The sequence below is a fragment of the Schistocerca cancellata genome, chromosome 4 (assembly GCF_023864275.1).
Source record: "Schistocerca cancellata isolate TAMUIC-IGC-003103 chromosome 4, iqSchCanc2.1, whole genome shotgun sequence".
In the NCBI taxonomy this organism is placed as follows: domain Eukaryota; kingdom Metazoa; phylum Arthropoda; class Insecta; order Orthoptera; family Acrididae; genus Schistocerca; species Schistocerca cancellata.
This window is the reverse complement of record NC_064629.1, coordinates 567,996,457-568,020,776: the sequence shown is the minus strand read 5'-3', so window position 1 is coordinate 568,020,776 and position 24,320 is coordinate 567,996,457. Positions and strand designations below refer to the sequence as shown.

Below are 24,320 nucleotides of genomic sequence, written 5' to 3'. Positions count from 1 at the left end.
ATTTGGCGCCACTTCAGCGACTTGCGCGTAGATGGGGATGAAATGATGATGATTAGGACAACACAACACCCAGTCCCTGAGAGGAGAAAATTTCCGACCCAGCCGGGAATCGAACCTGGGCCCCTTGGCAAGACATTCTGTCGAGGTGAACACTCCATTACCGGGGCGGACAATTCATAGTATTGTATTTTGTTTGGAACCGCAGAAGAAGTGAGGCTAATTTGTAATCATAAGTTGTGACGAACAGAATTTTGACTTTCGGAACGACAATAGAGAAGCAATTTACTCATACTGTGACTCTCTTTCAGTCATGAAAAACTGACAGATTTTGCAGGTAGCATAATGGGCTCGCATTCGGGAGAACGACGGTTTAAACCCACCTCTGCCCATCCAGATTTAGGTTTTCCGTGATTTTCGAAAGCTCTCCAGACAAATTACAGGATGGTCCCTGTGAAAGGGTATGGCCGATTTCATTCCCCACCACCAAAACAATTCGAGTTGTGCTCCGTGTGTAACGATTTCGTTGTCGACGTAGCGTTAAACCGTACTCTTCCTTCCTTCTTGGAGTTGGAATCGGCACATCCTGGTAATGGAAGTGCCAATGTTATGCGTTCTGCTCTTTTTGTAGTTTCGTTTCAAAATTTTATAGGAATATTATTTCAAGTTGCATGGAAATAAATAACTAACGTTGAAATATTCCCACTAAGGACAGAAAAGGGAACATTTGCACCGATTATTTGTCGAAAAGGTACTCTTCATCACATGAATTTTCACATTTTAAGTAATTTAACTTTAGTGACGATACAGTTAAATCTATTTTTGTTATGAAACTCTTAGTTAATAGCAAAATAGATTCCTACAATTCCACAGAAAGAATATTTGGAAGGAATTTACTTCAATTTATTCACACACAGATTCTATCTTAATAGGATAAATTTGGTAAATAAAATCGTCAAATCTTATACTACCACTGTCCTCGTCAAGACAGGAGGACGCTGATCAAATTCATTGGTTTCCCTGAATTGCTTAAGCCTAATGTCGGCATGGTTTCTTTCAAAAAGACATGTCCGATCCTCTTCCTCATCCTTCATCAACCAGAGCTTGTACACCGCCTTTAATAACCCAATTATCGACTGGACATTAAACCCTAATTTACCTTCTGGTCAGTTGGTATGAGGAAATAGAATAAACGAAGACGACACATTAGTTGATTTTGACAAAACATTCATTTGTCTTATATTCATGCTTATAAATGATTGCAATATTTTTCAGGAGCGCAGTATTTATTCGTGAGCGCTACGAAACAGAACCAAATCTCAGGTGGTTGACCTCTATCTTTTCTGCTCCTCTGTGGTTCGCAATTGGGGCTATGGCCATGTTGGACATCGTCTCCTACGTCGTCGTCGGATACCTTCACCAGAAGTTCGCATGCCAAGAACGTGCTGCTTCTATCCCGAGAATTCTGCACGACTGTTCCTTCACCATATTCGGCGTCTTCTGTTCCCAGGGTAGGTAAGATGTTTACAAGAGTCTACCAAACCATAACATAAGAAAGTGTAGTACGTGGCGTTTCAGATTTCCTGTCAGGCCTGAGAGAGACAAAAACGTCCTGATGACCTGATCACTGCAAATGCAACAAATAGCACATGGAAATCGATACTAAAATGAAACTTTTTGTTAAGTTATATCGTCAAATTTAAGTAAAACATTTGATACGCACAATAAAAGAAGCTTTAATGTAATTATATGTTGCAGTGAATAATCATCATCATAATCATCATCCTTTTGATGTCCACTGCTGGGTAACAGCCTGCTGTACACTTTTCCACGTATTACAATGTATACCGATACACACCTATACAGCTTCTCTATGATTTATAATGTTAGCCAACCTCCTACCTTTAAGCCATCGTCTCTATCGTTTGTTATCTCAAAGAACTTTCGTGCTCTAACCGCGATCCGTTCGTCTGGTTACATGTCCCCCCAACTCCGTTTCATTTTCAGTACATTCATAATTATATCTTACTCCCAAGTCTGTTCCTCGATCAATTTAATTATTTTCTCGTCTCTTATGGTAAGTCTCAAAATGCATTCTAACATAGTTCGCGAGCGAATTTCGTTTTTGACTGCTTGTCACATTAAAAGATTAAAGAGTCCATGTGTCATTACCATAAGTTAAAATTAGCAGTACACACTGACTGTAAATTTCCCTTTTCAGATACACTGTAAGTTTGATTTTGAAGAAAGTGTTTTGTTTGAAAAAAGCTTTCAAGGCAGTTTTTACTCTCTTGTTTACTGCTTTTACTCTAAATGCAGACGTCCTCAGCCGTTTAATGTGTTAACATTGTTATAATGGAGGTTATATGGAGACATATTTTTCTGGAATTTGTAATGAGGTTCTCGCTCCACAGAAACATATATCCTTCCTACAAGAGTCCTATTGTATCACGCACATTTGCTCTTAGGCTTTCGTAGAAGCTGTCTTGTAAACGCCATCTATATTGAAAAATTATTAAAGATTCTCTTTGAAATACACTATCTGATCAAAAGTATCCCGACACCCCTATATAAAGCGGAATTGACCAATAGATGAAACGAGAGGTGTACCTTTCAGTATAAAACGATATGGAAAGTATTGTATTGTCAGTAGAGAAGCAGCAATAGGAGAACTGGTCGGCCGTGAGAGCTCAGTGACTTCGAACATGGACCTAGTCATTGGATATCATCCGAGTAACAAATACATCAGGGGCATTTGAACCCTTCTAAAGCGGCCAAGGTGATTGTTGATGATGTGATTGTGAAGTGGAAACGTGAAGGATCAACCAAGACCAGATACATAGTACTGACGGACAGGGACCACCGAGCATTGCGAAGATCAGTTGTAAAAAATCTCATGAAATCAGCAAAAGGAATCGCTCGTGAGTTCCAAAGTGCTACCCGCAGTCCAGCTAGCACAATGACTGTGCATAGGAAGCTAAAAAATGAGGTGCAGTGGGCGAGAAGCTCCCCATAAGCCACAAATCTCTGTGATCAACGTGTGATTGGACACGAGTAATGTGGAGTGTTGATTCGCGCTATACTCTTTGACGATCCGATGGAAGGGTTTGGATTTGCCGAATTCCTGTAGAGCGTTACCTACCATCAGAAGAAATGCCACCAGTGAAGCATGCAGGAGGTGGTGTTCCAGTATGGGGGTGTTTTTCGAGATTATGGTTGGTCCCGTTATTAAGCTTAAGAAAAACCTAAAGACAGAAGGATATGAACACGATTTACAGAATTGTGTACTGCATTCAGTACATAATCAGTTCGGAGATGATGGTTGTTTCTATCAGCAAGACAACGCTTCCTGTAATGAAGCAGCATCTGTAAGGTGTACAATAATATTCCTAAAATGGACTGGCCAGTCCAGAGTCCAGACTTAAACCGTGGGACATCTTTGGGATGTGTTGGAACGTCGACTTCGCTGTGGACCCCGGAGTCTAACATGAACACCTTCTCTGCCGGGCTGCCATTCCTCCAACGACATTCAGACACCTCACTGAAAGTTTCCTAGCAGAGTCCAAGCTGTCATAATGGCGAAGAGTGGACACGCTCCATATTAATGACCACTAATAGGTGTCCAGATACTTCTGATCAGATAGTGTACACTGTACATCTGAAACTTAGTGCTATCATATGATATCAACAGCACCTCCTGGACGCGTGCCTTACATACCAGGTCCAGTTTCAATAAGGTTTCCTATAACAATTCGCTACAGTAGCTGGAATGTCCTAAACGGCTTTATTTTAATTATATTTTGATAATTGTTTTTGTGAGTATATACTATTTTTATGCTGCTCTGGGTGTATAAATACGTATCTTGAAATACTAACAAGCAAATACACACATTATGTAGATACTAATATGCCATCAAAGTTTTCAGTAGATAGAGAAAGTAATTAATTATCTCCCAATATGCGACTAATTTATGAAGTTGCTACACTGACTAGTTTCCGACCGTAATCTAAATATGACAGAGTGGGCAAATGAGCTGAGAGAAATCAGCTAAGAACGCATAGAAGGAACTGAGAAGTAGACTGGAAGGCCTGTAACTTTCTGGTATTGTTATCCTAAGAGTGCAATGAAATGAAAAGAAAAAAAAAAATTAGTACAACGAGAAATTCAGACAGTCAGTACATGACGTAGTCAGCAACAGAGATTCCGTCGCGCAACGAAGGAATTATCCGAGTGGGTCGTAAATCGGTAGATATGAGGTACATGTACAGACAAACAAATGATAAAATTAAAAAAAAAGGTTCAAATGGCTCTGAGCACTATGGGACTTAACATATATGGTCATCAGTCCCCTAGAACTTAGAACTACTTAAACCTAACTAACCTAAGGACATCACACACGTCCATGCCCGAGGCAGGATTCGAACCTGCGACCGTAGCAGTCGCGCGGCTCCGGACTGAGCGCCTAGAACCGCTAGACCACCGCGGCCGGCGATAAAATTTCAGAAAAATATTCGATGAGTTATTGAAAAGAAAGATCTTCAAAAACTGAGTGAGTCAATAAGGGGTTGGCCCACATCTGGCTCTTATGAAAGCAGTTATTCGGTTTTGCATTGATTGATGGAGTTCTTGGATGCCCTCCTGAGGGATATAATGCTAAATTCTGTGCAACTGGCGAGTTAGATCGTAAACTCCAAAGTTGGTTGGAGGGCCCTGCCCATAATGCTCCAAACGTTCTCCGTTGGGGAGAGATCCGGCGACTTTGCTGGCCAAGGTACTATTGTAACATTGGTGTGCGAAATTCGTCAAAGTAATAATTTAAACAACCAGGTTTTCCTAAGGTAAAGGACGTTTCAGTGGTTCAAGACAATTCGAAGATCCATGAAGCAAGGAAAACAGTCATATAATTAATCTGTGTTTGTGTAATTTTAAATCGGTGCAAAGAGAAAAAAGCTGTGAACTACCACTATGGTTATGGCGTGATAAATGCCCACATTTTGTTACTGTACGAAAGGAACCATTAGAAACTACTTCTCCTTATTTAGTGTAGTTTTCAATTATGATCTGTGGATCTCTACCAATACATCCAAGCGTATCTCCTTATCCTTATTGCTATATGCTAATTGATTAATGGTTCAAATGGTTCAAATGGCTCTGAGCACTATGCGACTTAACTTCTGAGGCCATCAGTCACCTAGAACTTAGAACTAATTAAACCTAACTAACCTAAGAACATCACACACATCCATGCCCGAGGCAGCATTCGAACCTGCGACCGTAGCGGTCGCTCGGTTCCAGACTGTAGCGCCTAGAACCGCATGGCCACTCCGACCTGCTAATTGATTAATGAATGCATGATAAAATAAGTAATGCAAAAAAATAAAACCGATGAAACTGTTTGACATTTGATAAAGGAATTTCATCCAGTAAGTGCGATGTATTTTGCACTGTTGTACCTAATATGATGCACTGATTAATTCGCAAAAACACTTTTGCTGTCTCTGTTGTCATTAGCTCTCTTTAAAAGAAAAAATCCCATAGAATAAAAACTGCTATACAGGAAATTCATGGCGTAGCTTGTCATATAGAAAATCTTACGGTATTAATCGTGTACTAGAGAAATCTGGTGATAAACTACATAGAGCTGAATGTGATACAAGTATGTGATAACACTGCCGTAAAATAGAAGGCTGATACTGACAAAGTTGTCAAACGCAATTCAATAGGTGGAGTTAGGAAGAAATAAGGGAAGCCGGGAGGTTATAATAAGGAACAGAAGTCCAACACAAAAAACACTTCTGTCGAAATATAGCTCTAACACAATATCAAATTCTCAATAAAAAGATATTTGTTGAGTTCGGCCTCATATATAAACACGTTATAATTAACTACAGGATTTTCAAATTACTTAGCTCCTATATTACTTATGTTGAATTACATTTCGTGAACGGAATTTATGGAGAAGCAATTATTAGAAATGCGTGATTTTTTCTGCCTAGGATCTAAATTTATAACATGGACATTAACACGTTTCTGGGTGCAACAAATTTTCGGCAGACCTGGTCGACAGTGCATTTCAACTCGTGAACATACACACATCAAAAAAAATTTTGCATCACTCCGGTTCACAAAACTCCTGAAGATAGACGTTGACTGTGGGTATCATATGACAGACACAGTCCCTTTGACTGTTTAGAGATGTCACGAAACGTGCCCAAAAATGTACACAACCCTGCATGAACAGCGCCTATTAGACGGAGGGGGCCCGACAGCCGATCAGTTCCAGACATTCCACCACGAAGGAGGTACACGGTCGTGTCGTCTGTAGTTCATCCATGTCTAGACGGTCAATACGGCGGTTCGATCGCGTCCACATTGTTACTTTGTGCCACCCTCAAGGGGAGTGTCAGGCGTCTCGCAGCGAACCAAAGCAATTTTGTTCGGACATGGAGGAGATACCGAGAGACAGGAACTGTCGATGACATGCCTTGCTCAGGCCGCCCAAGGGCTACTACTGCAGTGGATGACGGCTACCTACGGATTATGGCTCGGAGGAATCCTGACAGCAACGCCACCATGTTGAACAATGCATTTCGTGCAGCCACAGGACGTCGTATTACGACTCAAACTGTGCGTAACAGGCTGCATGATGCGCAGCTTCACTCCTTCCGTCCATGGCGAGGTCCATCTTTGCAACCACGACACCATGCAGTGAGGTACAAATGGGCCCAACAACATGCCGAATGGACCGCTCAGGACTGGTATCTCGTTCTCTTCACCTATGAATATCGCATATGCTTTCAACCAGACAATCGTCGGAGACATGTTTGGAGGCAACCTGCTCAGGCTGAACGCCTTAGACACATTCTCCAGCGAGTGCAGCAAGGAGCAGGTTCCCTGATGTTTTGGGGTGGCATTATGTGGGGCCGACGTACGCCGCTGGTGCTCATTGAAGGCGCCGTAACGGCTGTACAATACGTGAATGCTATCCTCCGACCGATAGTGTAGCCATATCGGCAGCATATTGGAGAGGCATTCGTCTTCATGGTCGACAATTCGCGGCCCTATCGTGCACAGCTAGTGAATGAGTTCCTTCAGGATAACGACATCGCTCGACTAGAGTGGCCAGCATGTTCTCTAGACATGAACCCTATCGACCATGCCTGGGATAGATTGAAAAGGGCTGTTTATGGACGACGTGACCCACCAACCACACTGAATCGCCGTTGAGGAGTGGGACAATCTGGACCAACAGTGCCTTGATGAACTTGTGGATAGTATGCCACGACGAATACAGGCATGCATCAATGCAAGAGGACGTGCTACTGGGTATTAGAGGTACCAGTGTGTACAGCAATCTGGACCACCACCTCTGAAGGTCTCGCTGAATGGTGGTACAACATGCAATGTGTGGTTTTCGTGAACAATAAAATGGGCGGCAATGATGTTCATGTTGATCTCTGTTCCAATTTTCTGCACAGGTTCCGGAACTCTCGGAACCGAGGTGATGCAAAACTTTTTTTGATGTGTGTATATTGGAGTTTTCCAGACCCTTAATCAAGATAGACCATATCAGTATAGACATTACGCCATATGCAGTGAGTTATTAACATGTCCTGTGAGCACCTCTCTGATGATAATCCCCTACATGTTTTTCGTGTTATGCTGGCCTACACTATCTACATAATAAACTAAATATTATGTCGTACAAACAATGATTCATGTTTTTATTGTTGTTGATGTAATCTTCAGTCTGAAGACTGGACTGATGCAACTCTCCAAGACAGTTAGTTCCGGCCAGGCCTCTTCATCTCTGCATAACTACTGCGACCAACATACATTTGAAGTTGCTTACTGCACTCAAGCCTTGCTCTCCCTTTACAATTTTGTACCCCCTACGCTTCCCTGCATTACCAATTTTAAAACGCATTTGTCGGGTTTGGACTGATATGTTTCATCTATCATTCCTGTTACACCAGTTTATCAAATGCCATATGACAGTTGTACCATTTGATAGATATCTGTGTTGATATTAAGGAGAATGGCAATGACTGCAAAAGCGGAACCGCTAACACAAATCTCAATTACATTTTTATGTTGCATATTTCGTTGTACACACGGGCAGCAGCTGTGTCCCAGGGCGTAGAGGCGACTTCTGAAGGAAGGGCCGCTACAAGCAGTGGCCACTGGACATACGGTATTGTCTAGTAAGGTGTCATCCACAGAGCATACAAATAAATAGAGTGGTCTTATCGTACGATACACGGCGAGTGAAATTTCAAGTCATTCGATTTGCCGTAAAAAATTGTTTTATGTGGATGAAGCAAAGCTACATCCTTCTCTGTAGGTAGTTTCTCAGTAAAACTTTTACTTTTCGCGTAAAAAAAATAAAAACCACTATTTTGGGATTCGCGCGTATTTTCCGCTATGCAGTCTTTCTCATCCGATTTTGAGGAAACTATTCGGTAAAACAAAAAGAAAAGAAAAATCCGCAAATTATAGCCACACATCACGGCATGATAATGAGCTTGTTTTCTTTGCGTTATGGACCATAGTTATTGTGAAGCTTCAAACAGCCAACAAATCGAAATTGTTTTTAACTGTGGAAGGTAATACCCCTTTCCATTCTCGAGAAAATACTTGAGATATATTGGAGTTTGCCCTCGAAGAGGTTTGCACCTAAGCGCCACACGAGCGGCTACTGCCGTCTGCTATACGCAATTTGGATCTGCCTCGTGTTTCTCTTCTTTGTAAGCCGCTGATACAAATGGAAGATGGAAATGAAAGAAAAACGTAATGAAATGAAAAGACACAGGGAATCGTTAGCTGATGACGCTGACTGTATGTTTGTAGTGTTCTGTACCTCAATCGGCAAAAATGGGACCCTTACAGGATCACTTTGTTATCTGTCTGTCCTGTCTGACTGTTTAAAATGGCTCTGAACACTATGGGACTTAACATCTTAGGTCATCAGTCCCCTAGAACTTAGAACTACTTACCCTAACTAACCTAAGGACATCACACACATCCATTCCCGAGGCAGGATTCGAACCTGCGACCATAGCGATCGCCCGGTACCAGACTGAAGCGCCTAGAACCACTCGGTCACAACGGTCGGCTGTCTGTCTGTTAAAAAACCTTTCTCCTCAGGAACGGGTAGACGTATCAGTTTGACATTTATGTCACATACATACCTTTGCCTTTGTAAAACATCGAAACTTCTAAGCCAATGCAATCAAAAGGTACGGCCATTTATCTCACACATTTTCGTACTCGCAAACTCGATCATTAAAACCTAGAATCATGAAATTTGCCAAGAAGCATCCTTTCACGGTAAAAGTATTGAAAAAATCCGAAAATTGTTAATTTGTAATTATAAAATACGAAGAAAGTGTTTTTTGTCATTTGTTGTCCGACTGTCTGTCAATCCGTCTTTTAAAACCGCTCTTTCTCGCGAACGTATCAAGTTGAAATTTATGTCACATACTAAAGTCTACGGACCCTTGACGGTGTAAAAAATGTAAGCTTCTATGTCCATGCAATCAAAAGATATGCTATTTATGTCACATATTTTGATATCTTGCCAGTATCGATAGCGGTAACAATCAAATATCGTTGAAATTCTCGATTCACAGGATGGATGAAGTGTCTATATACCTAATTACGTTTTTACAGAATCCTCAGTGCACGAGTCCTACTCGTTCTTTCCGCATTTTTTTCAGTTCATGCAACCTGGTTTCAGGAAACAATCTTTCCTATGTTATACTGTTTGCTGCGTTACCTATGTTATTGAACTTATTCACTCATTTATGTATTTAACTTGAAAACTAACGAATCTAAAGCAAACCCGATAGATAGGCGAGATGAGGCAGCGAATAAACTCACACACAGAAAACAGCAGCGAAACTGCTACTACTTGTGGGGGAGGTTTGCTGACATCCAGACGCCACTCCACGCCAGTTGCAAATTTCTGTCCTTCACAACGTGGGACAACAGCTCATTTGTTAACTAAAAACAATATCAGCTAGGTTTTAACGTAAAAAATGTTTCATTAAAACTGGAATTACTATGGAGGTCAATCAGTTACATCTATACATGCACAGGGGCGCCTTCAACTGCAACAGCAAACGGTCTGGAAAACAACTCGGAAACAGATGTAGGATTGACAATGTCCTCAAAATATTTGTAAAACCAGTGGCGGCTACTGTGTAAGAGCACAAGAGCACGTAAACACCCTAACTTTCGAAACCTTGCGGATTTTATGGTTATTTTTCTTTGAATGCTGTTAAAGGTATCATAGATGTTGCAGTCTGAAAGATACGGCACTTAATCTACCACGCCTCTGCTCCTCTAGACTCCGTGAAACTTGGCATCAGAGTCGCGAGCGCACTTTCAGGAAACTTATCCTGCGGTTTCTGAATGAGCTATAATATATTAAGTTATGAATTTTATCATACAGTAATCAATTTGAGGCGCTGAGAATCAGGTCTCAAAGCACATCACTGTCAATTGTGAGATGGTAGCGTTTATTCATGCTTCTGAAATTTGTTGATCTTGTGGTAAATCAGGTTTATCTGTGATGTAGGCCCTCGAAAATTCACGAAAAGCTGTGTCACTAGTTTTTCTGATATTCACTTAAATGTGGGATCGACGGCAATGTGCTTTAGGCCCTTATGGATCTCAGCGTCTCATTTGTATTCTAGTCAAGTGGCCATGTTGGTAGACATTACTACTGAGCTTTAGCATTTCCACAAACGGCACTTTGCGTTTGGAATTGGTTGTTTACTGTGCGGGTATAGGCTTTCGTGTGCGGGGTAAACATGAACTGTGTTGAATCTATTTTAAATGCTAACAGGAAAGCAAAGCTGTGAGGACGGGCCGTGAGTCAAGCTTGGTTAGCTCTGTCGATGGAGCAGTTCTCCGCGAAAGGCAAAAGTCCCGAGTTCGAGTCTCGGTCCAGCACACAGTTTTAATCTGCTAGGAAGTTTCATATCAGCACACACTCCACTGTAGAGTGAAAATCTCATTCTGGGAACAGAAAAGTAAATTACCAGGAAAAGTTAGCCGCAAAGGAACTACGGCCTCCGAGAACAGACCCTTTGATTTAGAGAGTGACGAAATGAACTAAACGTGACTCCAAGCGAACATTTAACAAGCAAGTGTACCGATAGTACAATTTGTTGGGTGGGTGCAGAGTAAGAATATCTGATTTTCACCCCGGAAGTAAATTCCTGAACTAATACACCGGTTAGGGAGCTAGTACATTTGTCCGAAAAACTGGAAAAGCACGAAAACTACCACTTACACAAAAATGCGAAATGGAAAGTTGCGAAACCTTACACATTATTTCGTTATTGCGCTAAACTGTACCTAATTATGTACAAAACAACAAAATTCCCCAAAAACATTTCTTTCTTTTGTCAGATAAGTTATGCATCTTATAATAATAATAATTATTATTATTATTGCTTTTGTTGTTATTATTGTCAGTGGCTGTAGTTGTAAAAACTTGTTGATAAGCCTAAATGTTATACAGTAGATGCTATTAATTTCACACTTTCAAATGTAGTTGAATCTAAAAAGCTGTGAACACCCAGAATGTATACTAATGAACTGCCACTGTGTAAAACTATCCTTATAATTCTTTCAGGGCTACAATGAATTCTTCAAACATAGCGTTTTCTTCAACGCCAGTGAGCTTAGGGACTGTCTTCGTCAGAATATGTCCCGTCTACAACTCGATTTTCTTTTTGAATGCATCCCCATCAAATAAAAAAAATTACAGTGCACTGTGGGCAGTGTGCAGTCAAGTCCACTTAAAATGCGAATTCTGCAGTCCATTCCGGATGTTCTAAAATGGTTCAAGTGGCTGTAAGCACTATGGGACTTAACATTTGAAGTCATCAGTCCCCTAGACTTTGAACTACTTAAACCTAACTAACCTAAGGACATCACACACATCCATGCCCGAGGCAGGATTCGAACCTGCGACCGTAGCAGCAGCGCGGTTCCAGACTGAAGTGCCTAGAACTGCTCGGTCACAGCGGCCGGCCCGGATGTTCTACCTTTCGCTGTTGCACTCCTTCATAAATTCAACAATAGTGAGTTTTAAATCGAAAAGTCGTTCCAGGCATGCCTCCTAACTTAACCAACGTTCTTTGCAGTAATATATGAAGTCTCCATACTCTTCGTTCAGATCCACTGGAAACAGCTCCAACTGAGAATGGAATAGTGCGTGAGACCAGAAATTTTGCTATTCGTACCACCAATTTCTTCAAGTGCTCCTGGTCTGCAAAATTAGTGCAAAGTGCTTTTTGATGTACAGAACAATGAATCCCGTCTGTCGATCGTTGTAATTCTTTGTTCTTTCATTGTCAGCTAAATCTTTAAATTCTTGCTGCATGGTATTGTAATTTCGTTTCATAGCAAATATGCAGTACCTGTCGCTTATGCGAATTCAGAATTTTCGCCCCTCTCTTCTGTCATCTCCATTCAGCTTAAAGGATTGCGACGACAGATCTCTAGGACTGACTCTTTTTGTGCAAACATCCCTTAGAACGTCGTTCATATCACGAACAAATAGCGCAGGTTAAACAGCGCTGGCAGCACGATTCTGCCGAACTCAGAGAGAGTTGTGCCGATCGAAACCTGCCTCACCGGAGTACTAAATGAAATGTTGAGCTGTACCAAACACTTCCGAGGACCGAGCAAAACCGCGTGGTAGGCCAGGCCGTGTCCCGCCGCAGCCCGCACACGCTGCACGCTTGAAGTTTGGCACGCTGTGGCCGGCCTGGGCAACAGGATTCAATTTCTTGTCTTGTAGTCGAGGGCTCACCCATGACCGAACAGATTTAGACATTTGCATATGGACTCGTGTTTCCTGGTGCGGCAGGAGTAGGGTGACCAGACGTCCGGATTAATCCGGACATGTCCTCCTTTTTAGCTCTTTGTCTGGGATCCGAGCGGATTATTTCAGCGTCCGGCTTTTTCACAAAGTTGAGCGTAATACATTTAAATTTACAATTCGTCCCGTTCTATTGCTCTTTTCTTAAATACTTTAACTGTTGGCACAGCCTTCGTGATAAACACGCACGAAGGCGGTGTTAGTAAGTGGCACCAGGATCGTCGATGTTATCGTTGATCGACCTATAAGCGAATCCAAATATCGATTATTTAAAGTTTTCGTTTCGTATCTTAGTTTTGTACTCGCTTGGCTTCCTGTAGTGCACGTGTGATTTATGAGTGTAATTTTTAACCGAGTGAGTTACATAAAATATTTGGCTATGCCTAAACGAAAGTGTACATTTTCTGATGTCCTTTCCTGCAAATATCCGGCTTTCAGGAAAGGGAGAAATGAATTTGAATCGGAATGTGAGATATGTGGAGCTGGAACGTACGTCTCAGTGGCCAATAAAGGTAAAAAATAACTCGACAGATTAACTGTCATGGTTTTATATCATTGTTTCATATCCATTCAATTTATTTGTATTCGGAAGGTTAAAGCGCAGTTTACATGTCGTCAGCTGCTGCTTGAATTGTAGATGTTGGTAGCGGTGCGTCGAATGAAGGGAGGTGAATGGTCTTACGTTTTTCGCTTTGTAAACAATTCCGTGTTGTTGACATGACAAAACAATTGCCGCCACACTGTCACCACAATCAATGTTTTAAATTTTTTTATATTGCTCAGTTAACCACCACCTGACCATCAGTAACAATTAACTACTAGTTTTACCGGTAATTCGCGGCAGTCACATGACATGTCCAAAGCTGATGGGGGGTATCCTTATCTGCAGTTGACCCGTTTGATGTGTCCTCTTTTTTCTTTCTTTGTCCTCCGTTTTTAAGCTGTTTGTCCTCCTTTTTAAACAACTGCATCTGGTCACCCTAGGTAGGACCAACCACGCAAGTCCAACTGCGATTATGCAATTTAGATAATGGTTTGTTGAAATGAGGTACACTTACATCCTGCCTAATCCTTGTCGGTCTTCTCAGCCTTATTTAGTATTCAGTTAAGTCATTCCAATATCCAGTATTTGTCACCCCTTTGCTTTTCTCTCGTGTTCTATTTACTCATATTAATCAATAGTTTTTCTTTCTTTATGGTGTGCTTGCGAAGATTAAAACGAGCTGGGGTTGATTTAGACCAAGACTTTCCATTCAGTAAGCAGTTAACACCCTCCAATTATTAATCCTTAATGATTTTGTGAGAACCGATAGCCAGGACTAAATTACGAGAGATCATTTTTTTCTCATTATACGATCCGTTGCGCGGCCGTTTCGTTTCCATAGCTGAGTACGTGGGGAACTATCTGTCTCTCACTGAGTCCAACTGGAACAGATTATTAAAGCGAACAAAGTTTGGTTAGCTAGAGTCTGCGTCTCCCAAGTTAACGATTTCTTGATGACTCAGTATGTGTACTGTCAACCTCTTTTAGTCAAGGAGACCCATAAATTTCTCTTTTTCCATTTCTGTGCATTAGTTATCTAATTACCCATCTAATCTTCAGCATTGTCCTGTAACACAGCATTTGAAAAGCTTCATCTCTCTTTTTGTCTTAACTGTTTGTCTTCCATGTTTCATTTCTGTATAAGGGTCCGCTACGGACAAATATTTTCAGAAAACTTCCTAATATTTAAATGTAAACTACTGGCTATTAAAACTGCTACACCAAGAAGAATTGCAGATGATAAACGGGTATTCATTGGACAAATATATTACACTAGAACTAATATGTGATTACATTTTCACGCAGTTTGGGTGCATAGATCCTGAGAAATCAGTAGCCAGAACAACCACCTCTGGCCGTAATAACGGCCTTGATATGCCTGGGCATTGAGTCAAACAGAGCTTGGATGGCGTGTACAGGTACAGCTGCCCATGCAGCTTCAACACGATACCACAGTTCATCAACAGTAGTGACTGGCGTATTGTGACGAGCCAGTTGCTCAGCCACCATTGACCAGACGTTTTCAGTTGGAGGGAGATCTGGAGAATGTGCTGACCAGGACAGCAGTCGAACATTTTCTGTATCCAGAAGGGCCCGTACAGGACCTGCAACATGCGGTCGTGCATTATCTTGCTGGAATGTAGGGTTTCGCAGGGATCGATTGAAGGGTAGAGCCACGGGTTGCAACACATCTGAAATGTAACGTTCACTGTTCAAAATGCCGTCGATGCGAACAAGAGGTTACCGAGACGTGTAACCAATGGCACCCCATACCATCACGCCGGGTGATACGCCAGTATGGCGACGACGAATACACGCTTCCAATGTGCGTTCACCGCGATGTCGCCAAACACGGATGCGACCATCATGATGCTGTAAACAGAACCTGGATTCATCCGAAAAAATGACGTTTTGCCATTCGTGCACCCAGGTTCGTCGTTGAGTACACCATCGCAGGCGCTCCTGTCTCTGATGCAGCGTCAAGGGTAACCGCAAGTCATGGTCTCCGAGCTGATAGTCCATGCTGCTGAAAAAGTCGTCGAACTGTTCGTGCAGATCGTTCTTGTCTTGCAAACGTCCCCATCTGTTGACTCAGGGATCGAGACGTGGCTGCACGATCCGTTACAGCCATGCGGATAAGATGCTTGTCATCTCGACTGCTAGTGATACGAGGCCGTTGGACCCAGCACGGCGTTCCGTATTACCCTCCTGAACCCGCTGATTCCATATTCTGCTAACAGTCATTGGATCTCGACCAACGCGAGCAGCAATGTCGCGATACGATAAACCGCAATCGCGATAGGCTACAATCCGAACTTTATCAAAGTCGGAAACGTGATGGTACGCATTTCTCCTCCTTACACGAGGCATCACAACAACTTTTCATAAGGCAACTCCGGTCAACTGCTGTTTGTGTATGAGAAATCAGTTTGAAACTTTCCTCATGTCAGCACGTTGTAGGTGTCCCCACCGGCGCCAACCTTGTGTGAATGCTCTGAAAAGCTAATCATTTGCATATCACAGCATCTGCTTCCTGTCGGTTAAATTTCGCGTCTGTAGCACGTCATCTTCGTGGTGTAGCAATTTTAATGGCCAGTAGTGTATATTCTACGTTAAGAAATTTCTATTTTTCCGCAAATTATTTATTAATTATTCATTTCATATCCTTTCTTCCTCGGTCATCGTTATTTATCTTACTGCCCAAATAACAAAACTCATTTACTGTTGTTAGAGTCTCATTTCCTAGTTTAATTTCCTCTGCATCGCCTGCTTAATTTCGATACATTCCATTATTCTTGTTTTTCTTTTGATGATATTCATGTCATAATCGCGTTTCAAGATAACATCCATCCACTTCAGCTGCTCTTCCAAATCCTCTACCGCCTCTGACACAACTGATATGTCATTGACAAATCTGGAAGTCTTAATTTCTTCCCTCTTAAGTTTAATTCCTTTTCCAAGTTACTCTTTGGTTTACTTCATTGCTTTCTCAGTGAACAAGTCGAATAATATTGGGGACATTCTACAAACCTATTACATGCCCCTCGCAACTAGTGTTTCTCTGTCATGTCCTTCGACTCACGTAACTACCGTCTGATTCCTGTATAAATCGTAGATAATCCTTTATCCCAGGTACATCCAGAATTTCAAAGAATGCATTCCAATCAACGTTGTCAAAAGCATTATTTAAATCTATAAATGCTACAAATAAAGAGATTTGCCTTCCTTCCGTCTCTCTTATAAAATAAGATTATGACTTACTATTGCCTCGTGTGTTCCTACATTTCTTCAGAAGCCTAAATCAGCTTCTACCATTTTTTCCATACTTCTGTAAATACCGTGTGTCAGTATTTTGCAGCTCTGACTTATTGAACCGATGGTTTATAATGTCCACACTTGTCAGCACCTGCCTTTTATGGAACTGGGATTATTACATTCTTCTTTAAGTCTTAGGGTATTCTGTCTGTCTCAGACATCTTGTAAACGAGGTGAAATAGTTTTGTGATGATATGAACTCACAAGTATCCCAATGATTCTGAGTGAATATCGTTTACTCTAGCTGCCTTTTTTCGGCTTAGTGTTTCAATACCCTTTCAAATTCTTCTCTAAGTATCATTTCTCCCATCTCATAGTCACATACTTTCTCTTCCATTTCTAAAACATTGTCTCGTTTCCCTAGTACAAGCCTTCTGCATATTCCTTCCACTTTTCTGCCTTTCTTTTTTTGCTTGGATCTGGCTTACAATCTGAGCTCTTGATATTCATAATGCTGCTTCTCTTATATTCAAAGGAAGATTTAATTTTTTTTAAGTTCTTGCTTATACAGATCGTATTTCTTCTTTAGTCATTCCAGCTTTTCATTTTGCACTTTCTGTCAGTCTCACTTTTTCGATGTCTGTTTTCCCTTTTGCCTTCCTCATTTCTATATGTTCATTTCGTCAATTTCTTGGGTTATCCTAAGAGTTCTTCTGGGACTTCTATTTTCTGTGTATTGGAGCCTCTGCTGTCATTACTGTTTCATCTCTCACAGCTATTCATTCGTCTTCTATCGTATTCCCTTCTCCCATTTTCAGTCAAACGTTGCTTAATGTTGCGTCTGAAACTCTCAACAACCTCTTGTTCTTTTAACTTATCTAGGTCCGATCTCATTATTTTCCTAACTTTATACAGTTTTTTCTCTTTTGATCTGCAGTTCATAATCAATTAATTGTTGGTAGAATCACCATCTGCCTCTGAAATTTTTTGCAATTTAAAATCCGGTTTGGAAACCTCTGTCTTACCATTGTATAATCAGTCTAAAACCTTCCAATGTTTCCAGGCCTCTTCCATGTACGCAGCCTATATTCATGCATCTTAAACCAAATAGTAGAATTTTTTAAATTGTGCTCTGTGCCAAATTGTTCCTTTCCCCCATTCCACGTTCTACTACTATTTTCCTTTCTCTTCCTATTCCCACTCTCGAATTATAGTGCTTCATCACAATTAAAGTTTTGTTTCCCTCAAATATATGAATAATTTCTTTTATGTCAACATTGATTCTTCATATATTTTCAGCATTTGTGGAGCTAGTAGGCATATGAGCTTTTATTACTGTGGTGGACGTTGGTTTTGTATGTGTCGTTTCTATGATAACTCTGTTACTAAGCTGTTCATAGCTGCTTATTTGCATTCCTACTTTATTATTCATTATTATACCTACTACTGCAGTATCCCTATCTACCACCGAACTTCACTAATTCCTGCTACATTAAACAGCAGCCTATCCAGATCTCTTTTTAAATTCTCTAACCTACCTGCCTGATTAAGGGATCTAACATTCTACGTCTCGACCTGTAGAACGCCAGTTTAGTTTTTTCTAATGATGACATCCTCCTGAGAATTTCCGTCAGGAGATCCGAAAGGGGGACCATAGTACCTCCGGTATATTTTGATAAAGCGTTGCGTGCCATCTGTAACACGTAACAGGTGTAGTTTCCCCTGTCTTTCAGCTGTTTGCAGGGCCATGTTGGCTACTGTTACAAGGCTAAACCAGTCAATCATCCAGACTGTTGTGTTGCCCATGTGACTACTAAAAAGGCTCCTGCCCTTCTTCAGGAACCACATCTTACTCTAGTCTCTCCACAGACATTCCTCCAATATGGTTCCATTTACGGTATACATACGTGTTTCGTTGATTATGCTGTGACAGGGACCAATGTTTGTGGAGAGCCATCCTTACCGAATCTCAGTCAGTACTCCATGTCAAATGAGCCCATCATCAACAGGATATTGAAACCTAATCTTCCTTTACCCCTCATTTGTACTGCTCGAGACCAGAGAACAATGAGTTGCTACTAGGTCTCACCCTTCCTTCAATTTTTTACACCATTCGGGACGACATAAATATATCACTGCACTTGAAACGCAGAATCCTGAGGGGATGAGAAGGACTCACGAGCACGTGCTGGCAGGGACAGCAGCTGCGACTGCAGGGGCGTGCGAGCGTTGTGTGGTGGTGGCATCGCTGGCCGGCGTGATGACGGTGCAGGCCGCTTTCGGGGCTGCGCTGGTGGCACGGCTCGCGGTCAAAACGCCCGTACTGCCCTTCTCCGGGCTCCAGGGCTTTCTCACCGACCGCACCTACCAGCTGGCCGTCGTCGCCGATTCGGCAGAGCTCACCAACTTCGAGGTAACGAGGCAGTCTTACTGCTACTCTCAGTATATGCTGTAACTGGGTTTTCTCTTTTGATGCTAGTCAGTTGTCAGGATGAACAATACTGCAAAGGGCATTTGATTCTAAAGCATTATGACAGGGTGAAAAAGACTAAATAAATTACCTTTTCTCTCTTAACAATATGTGGGCAGGATATGAGGTAGAATGAAACAGCATTTTTACATAAGATAACTTTTATTGAAACATTTGTACAATGGTTTCCTTACTGGATTGTTCTGGCTGGGAGAGCGGCAGCTGTGTCGCTTGCGAAGCCTTGCTGCGTGGGCGGCGGCGTCTGATTACGCCTGGCGGCGTATATCTCGTGTCGCTGTTTCGCCCAGTTGAGTGGAGACGCGCATCGCGAGGTGGCCCGTTTAATTATTGAGAACGAAGTCGTGAATCGGATGGTGATACCTTGGATGTGGCGTCCCAGTGTTTCTCTTCTCTATGCGGCCGCGTGTGCTGTACGTCGGCCAGCGGAGCGGTGTTGCGGGGGAAGGCCAGTGTCCCGGACTCGAACAACATACTCCAGCTTGCCAGTCTTCTGCTGTCAGATCTTCGTCACCAGCTCACAGGTGACTGCTGATGTGAGGCCGTCTCCTTCCCGTCCTCACGAGTCACCCGGGTATGTAAAAATCAGTCTTCAAATACCTCCTGACTTCTGTCTTCTGGCGGCGAGGCTGCTGCTTGCTATTCCATTACAGCGGCGGAATTAGTGCTTCTGTATACGATGTAGTCTCTTCCTGTATGACGGTTTTCAGCTCCAAAACTGAACTGAAAACTACTGTCAGGCCCACTGCGTCTCACGTATTTATATACTTCAGTTCACTGGAGGTGAACGACTTCACGATCATTGCCTCTTCTGTCACGTTGAAAAGCTTCTCGAAGAATCTTCTTAACGTCCGTCATTGGCTCTTGGAATGTAGGCGAGGGCCTTTGATCGCATGTGACAATTGAGAAACACGTGAGCCGGTCGGGCGATGCCCTGACGGCTGAATCGACAGCTTCCACTTATGTGAGGAGGGCGATGGCTTCTCTTGAACGTGCTGACTTGCAAGCGCCGGCGGTTCCACTGCTGCTCTGCCCGCTGTTTGCCAGTGTGTACTTTTCTAAACTAAACTACGTTTTTCATTTATTTTCTAATTTCTACTTCACTTCACATTGAATTCACTAATTAATTTACCTGTCTTAAGTACCACTCAACAATGCTTATCTCGGCGGGACAACGTAGGTATATGCTATTCAGTCTTAGACAGCCATTGTGAGTTAATTGTCACTTCACGGCAAGAAAGTTTGCCGGCATAGGAAATTTCTCACCGAATTGGCATGCACTAAAGTGACGCTATTCTGACATTTATCTAGTGTTGTGGTAAACAAAACACTGATGTTGTACCTCATAGTGGTTGCACACAGTCAACAACATCAGCTGATGACCACAGCCCACAAATTATGACTCGTAGATACCTCAGGAGGTACAAATGACAACAGTTATAGGTGAATATCGAGGTCATTTATACAGGGTGTTACAAAAAGGTATGGCCAAACTTTCAGGAAACATTCCTCACACACAAAGAAAGAAAATATGTTATGTGGACATGTGTCCGGAAACGCTTACTTTCCATGTTAGAGCTCATTTTATTACTTCTCTTCAAATCACATTAATCGTGGAATGGTGTGGTGTGCGTACTGTAAGACCTTCGGTACACACACCATCAGATTATTTGACTTGTCGCTCTAACGAAGTAGGCGAGTGTCAGCAATATGTCTCGTGGTCTTATTGTGGCGTGTTTATCTTCTGCCGTTGCACGCTTAGAGTAGCAGATTGACGGTGACCAACTTTAAACAGAACTTGATTAATTTTCACACACATTTATTAAAATAATAAATAAAATAGACATTATGTAACTTGAATCTGGATGCTGTTTACAATTGACAATCTGAAGTTCCTTTTGTCTTGGTACCTTAATCTTATTCTCACATATCTCTGATACTTGACAAAGTGTCTATACATTTCTCTTCATGGGTATGTACAGGAATTTGGTAATCTTATTAGGCGCAAACTGAAACTTGACTATAGACTGGTACAGACTAATGCAGACTGGTACAGACTAATGCAGATTGGTACAGACTAATGCAGACAAATGCAGACTGACTGATCGGAGGTCTGTACACTCGTTATAATACCTCGCGCATTCATGTATCACTGCGCGAGTGTGATCCGCGATGAGAAAAGGTTCTACTTTAGCAGCAATCTCATTGGCTGAGAGACATATTAATACGCGGATCGGCGGAAGCAGAATTTGGTCCGTCTCTAATGCAGCGCCATCTCGTAGTGCGGAGATGGACAAACGCTGCGCCTGCACTGTTGTGCTTAGCGGGGCGCGCTCTAGTGGGAAAGTTGTGCACGCACTGACTACGCAGAACTATGTACACAACAAATGGAAACACACAGCAACAGAACGTACCAGCGTGACTTCAAACACTTTGTTGCAGGAAATGTTCAAAATGTCCTCCGTTAGCGAGGATATATGCATCCACCCTCCGTCGCATAGAATCCCTGATGTGCTGATGGAGCCCTGGAGAATGGCGTATTGTATCACAGCCGTCCACAATACGAGCACGAAGAGTCTCTACATTTGGTACCGGGGTTGCGTAGACAAGAGCTTTCAATTGCCCCCATAAATGAAAGTCAAGAGGGTTGAGGTCAGGAGAGCGTGGAGGCCATGGAATTGGTCCGCCTCTACCAATCCATCGGTCACCGAATCTGTTGTTGAGATGCGTACGAACACTTCGACTGAAATGTGCAGAAGCTCCTTCGTGCATGAACCACATGTTGTGTCGTACTTGTAAAGGCACATGTTCTAGTGGCACAGGTAGAGTATCCTGTATGAAATCATGATCACGTTCTCCATAGTACCAGCCGCGGTGGCCGTGCGGTTCTAGGCGCTGCGGTCCGGAACCGCGGGACTGCTATGGTCACAGGTTCGAATCCTGCCTCGGGCATGGATGTGTGTGATGTCCTTAGGTTAGTTAGGTTTAAGTAGTTCTAGGGGACTGATGACCTAAGATGTTAAGTCCCATAGTGCTCAGAGCCATTTGAACCATTTTTTTGCTCCATTGAGCGTAGGTGGAAGAACATGGGGCCCAATTAAGACATCACCAACAATTCCTGCCCAAACGTTGACAGAAAATCTGTGTTGATGACGTGATTGCACAATTGCGTGCGGATTCTCGTCAGCCCACACATTTGATTGTGAAAATTTACAATTTGATCACGTTGGAATGAAGCCTCATCCGTAAAGAGAACATTTGCACTGAAATGAGGATTGACACATTGTTGGATGAACCATTCGCAGAAATGTACCCGTGGAGGCCAATTAGCTGCTGATAGTGCCTGCACACGCTGTACATGGTACGGAAACAACTGGTTCTCCCGTAGCACATTCCATACAGTGACGTGGTCAACGTTACCTTGTACAGCGGCAACTTCTCTGACGCTGACATTAGGGTTATCGTCAACTGCACGAATAATTGCCTCGTCCGTTGCAGGTGTACTCGTCGTTCTAGGTCTTCCCCAGTCGCGAGTCATAGGCTGGAATGTTCCGTGCTCCCTAAGACGCCGATCAATTGCTTCGAACGTTTTCCTGTCGGGACACCTTCGTTCTGGAAATCTGTCTCGATACAAACGTACCGCGCCACGGCTATTGCCCCGTGCTAATCTATACATCAAATGGTCATCTGCCAACTCCGCATTTGTGAACATTGCACTGACTGCAAAACCACGTTCGTGATGAACACTAACCTGTTGATGCTACGTACTGATGTGCTTGATGCTAGTACTGTAGAGCAATGAGTCGCATGTCAACACAAGCACCGAAGTCAACATTACCTTCCATCAATTGGGCCAACTGGCGGTGAATCGAGGAAGTACAGTACATACTAACGAAACTAAAATGAGCTCTAACATGGAAATTAAGCGTTTCCGGACACATGTCCACATAACATATTTTCTTTGTTTGTGTGTGAGGACTGTTTCCTGAAAGTTTGGCCGTACCTTTTTGTAACACCCTGTATACACTAAACTACACAATTAAAGGATCACGTTTCCGAAAGCCCATAACTTCCAGTTGCGATGTAGAAGTTTGAATTTGACTCAAAGGTGCCTACAAGCTTCCTCCGTAATGGTGAGAAAGCGTGGCGTCACTACTGGACTCGGCAGTGCTTTGAATAGCAAGGTGTCGACGCATGCAAAAAAGAAGGCCAGAGCTCAGGAGTTCATGTGAGGTTTAAGGCGTGTTGATAATGGCACTAAATTTCAGTGCAATCCTGCCCAACACCACCGTGGACATGTCACACGACGGATGGTCATCGCACACACCGCAATGTAGCGAAGCTCTACATAAATCGACCATGCTAATGACAACTTGTCTGTGTCATTGGATGCATTAGTGGCTAGATGTAAGGGCTGACAAGTTCCTGTCAGATACACCAGTTGCGCGGCGTAGGAATAGCTTTCCCAGCCGATGATGCGAAACCAAATACACTCTATGGCAAAAATAAAAAGCGACGCACCATGGAGGAATTATGAGAATGGAACGGAACTCTGTAGATGTGATTTACATGTACAAAGAAACAAACGGTTACAATTTCAGAAAAATTGATTGATTTACTTAAGAGAAAGAGCCTCACAAATCAAGCAAGTCAGTAATGCATTGGTCCGCACTCCCCCTAATTGTTTTTCCTGTGGTCTTCAGTCCGAAGACTGGTTTGATGCAGCTTGTAATGGTACTTGAATTACGCAACCATTACGGCACCTCACTTCAACCTCTCGATACCAGCAATATTCTACTGTGTTTCTGTAAAATAGTTAACATATTTCTGTGACAACATTCAGATTTTATTTCATTAATGTAGAGGTACTTCGATACAGCGATATGTATATAGTGCAGTGATATTATTCTTATGTGTATTCTTTCTTTTGTCACTATGATCTTTGACGTACTTGTAACTCTGATTTTTGGGCGCGTAAGCGGTTATTAGAGAGTCAAGCTTTGGTCGTCATGTTAAAAAGACGCAAATTGTAGTCAGTTTTTGAAATGTGAACTTTAACATTAAGGAAGATATTTTCAAGTATGTTTTATATTGTGAAATGATGTTTTGGAACGATTTACGTGATGTTGCAACA

General features: G+C 42.3%; 1 protein-coding gene across 1 annotated transcript in view; it reads left to right on the top strand.

Annotated features, from left to right (window-relative positions):
* LOC126184331 (glutamate receptor ionotropic, kainate glr-3-like) overlaps positions 1-24,320 on the top strand; it is a 94,008-nt gene that overhangs the window by 35,941 nt on the left and 33,747 nt on the right. Inside the window, exon 3 of the mRNA XM_049926706.1 lies at positions 18,851-19,111. Coding sequence (XP_049782663.1) covers positions 18,851-19,111 — 261 coding nt within the window. The remainder of the gene's footprint in view (positions 1-18,850; positions 19,112-24,320) is intronic.